The sequence below is a fragment of the Penaeus vannamei genome, chromosome 9, assembly GCF_042767895.1.
Source record: "Penaeus vannamei isolate JL-2024 chromosome 9, ASM4276789v1, whole genome shotgun sequence".
Taxonomy (NCBI): Eukaryota; Metazoa; Arthropoda; class Malacostraca; order Decapoda; family Penaeidae; genus Penaeus; species Penaeus vannamei.
Window position 1 is genome coordinate 36,579,769 of NC_091557.1, and position 2,500 is coordinate 36,582,268.

General features: G+C 31.5%; 1 protein-coding gene across 3 annotated transcripts in view; it reads left to right on the forward strand.

Annotated features, from left to right (window-relative positions):
- Positions 1-2,500, forward strand: part of LOC113817187 (oxysterol-binding protein-related protein 11) — a 26,380-nt gene that overhangs the window by 2,566 nt on the left and 21,314 nt on the right. For 2 of the 3 annotated variants that reach the window (XM_027369198.2, XM_070125686.1), the window contains exons 2-4: positions 1,137-1,268; positions 1,805-2,014; positions 2,486-2,500. The exon at positions 2,486-2,500 is cut by the window's right edge and continues 181 nt beyond it. In XM_027369198.2, coding sequence (XP_027224999.1) covers positions 1,137-1,268; positions 1,805-2,014; positions 2,486-2,500 — 357 coding nt within the window. Of the gene's footprint in view, positions 1-306; positions 331-1,136; positions 1,269-1,804; positions 2,015-2,485 lie in introns of those variants that run through there. The other variant, XM_070125687.1, reaches the window with a different exon arrangement.

Here is a 2,500-nt window from a genome sequence, read left to right on the forward strand (position 1 = left end):
AAAGTTAGCCATCCTGTAGATAGTATTGTTTCGACAATAGATAAGTTTGTTTAATTTTGTAGGATAATAGATTTTTATTAGAAGTTTTTGAAAAGATGCCCAGTTCACTATTAGTTACAGAGTTTTGCTTCCTCTCAGATAATATGAGAGGGAGCAAAAGTGTTAGTCTTGAATTTGTAAGTATAGAAACAATAGAAAGCATACAGTTTCTGCTGTTGTATTGAGAATCGAGCACATGCTATCAGCGGTAGGGGCTTGAGTATTATCTCTGTTATCAGTTTGAATGGGGCAATGCAAGGAAGTAGCTAGGCAAGCATATAAACACCTGATGTATTGCCTCTTCTTTGTTGTATATATCATGTCTATATCTTTTTAAAGTTACAGGCTTTCAGAGATTTGGTGGAGGTAGAAAAGTAAAGAATTATATAAGATGAGTGTGAGACTAAGAGGGAATTAATGTTTTGAAAAGAAGGCTGATGTAAAGAACTTGCTCTACTCATGATATTATTATTTTGTTTTTCTTTCTTTCTTTTATTTTCATTATTATTTATAATGTTGGTTAATGCACTACTCCTTGTGTGTTGGGGGGTGAGCACTGCATATGAGTATGTTCATTGTATATGTATCTGCTTTATCTCTATTCATGATTATGGTAAAGGCTATATTTGGTATATTATATAGTGTTTCTTTTGTAATGTAGTTTAGTGCGTGAAGTATTATTAATGGTTAGTATCTTTTATTTCTCTATTATGTAATTGCACCACACATTCATGCAATAACATTCTCAGCAAGACTTCAGCACTGCTTTTCTATAATCATTCCAACTTGGGAGTTTATTGATGGACTAATAGCAATGACTAATAAGAGTTGATTTATTGTGATTTAGCTGTCCTAAACTTCCTGGGTTGATATTGACTTAGTTGTGTGGTAGTTCGATAGTGGCTGTAAGATTATAACCTCATAAATAATAGTTATGGTATATTTAATGATTCGCAGATTACTTTGATTTATTTTTATTTATTTATTTATTTTTTTTATTATTATTACACCTTTTCATATCAAAATTATTAATGATACATTATTTTCCTGAGTAACAAAAATATATATACATTCTTGATATCAACAAACATCAACAGGACGGAGACATGGATGAACACTTGCGTCAACCATATGAGGGGCAGCTAATCAAGTTTACAAATGTCGTAAAAGGATGGCAAGCTCGTTGGTTTATTCTGAATCCTGAGATCGGCACTTTAGAGTATTATCTGGTAAGAAAATATATTGTATGCTGTATTCTGTTAATATGATAATGTTTGTTTGATTGAAGTTGAGATGATTTTTTTTTCTTTTTGGTGAAGATGTATTATACCACAGGAGAAGGAAATTAATTTGCTTAAGGGCTAAATTTGCAAGTTAATATTTGATTTTTAATCCTTCTCTAGATAATTTCTTTCTCATCTTTTGCATTATGAATGGGTTTATTTTTTGTTTTCATGGAAGGAGAGTTTGACATTGCACCTTTCTTTCATTATTTTTATTTATTTTTATGATTATTATTATTTTCTCTTTTTTTTGTCAAAAAATACTAATGGTAATTTAACTTTTGAATACCTTTTTACAGATAATGAAACTGTGGTACTTACAAAGTTTGTTATATTTAGGAAAGACTCCTATTTTTTAAGATTTGTAAAAAGGGATAGAAGGATTTGTTTATCATGGCAAAAAATCTTATTTGAGAGAAAAATGAATTGATGTACATGCCTCTATACTTTGCATACACTTTCATCTCCCATATGATTTGCAGAGTGAAAGTGATAAGCATGAACGCGCGAGAGGAAGCATCCAGTTGGCAGGTGCTGTCATCTCTCCCAGCGATGAGGATTCGTACACATTCACAGTATCCCCAGCCGCAGGGGAATCCTACAAACTCAGAGCCACAGATACAAAAGACCGACAGATGTGGCTCAATAGGCTGAGAGTGGTAGCTGAAATGCACACTCGTGCTATTGCCCATGTAAGGAAAGGCCGCATTGATGTGTTTGCTATTTTTCTTTGTTTTGTGAGGAGTTTGTTGTATTTTTTCTGTTGTATGCCAAGTATTTATACAGTTGTGTAAGTTTGGACTTATATGCACATGCACAAATATCTACTCATACAGATACATACACATACACACACACACATACCCATGTGCATATTCATATATTTATGTATTTATATTTATATATATATCTATACTTATGCCTATTTACATCATATCTATCTGTAATTATATCTATTAGTATCTCAGTCTTTGCCTGTTCATGTATATCCATATTATTATATATGTGTGTGGGTGCGTTTGTATATGTTGTATATACATGTATTTGCATATATGTGTATACATATGAATGTCTTTATATATGTATATCATCTTACCACAAAATTAAGTTGGGTATAGCATATATTAAGAAATTCCTTTTTTTTTTTTCTTTTTTTTTCTTAGAATCACCCCCCATTG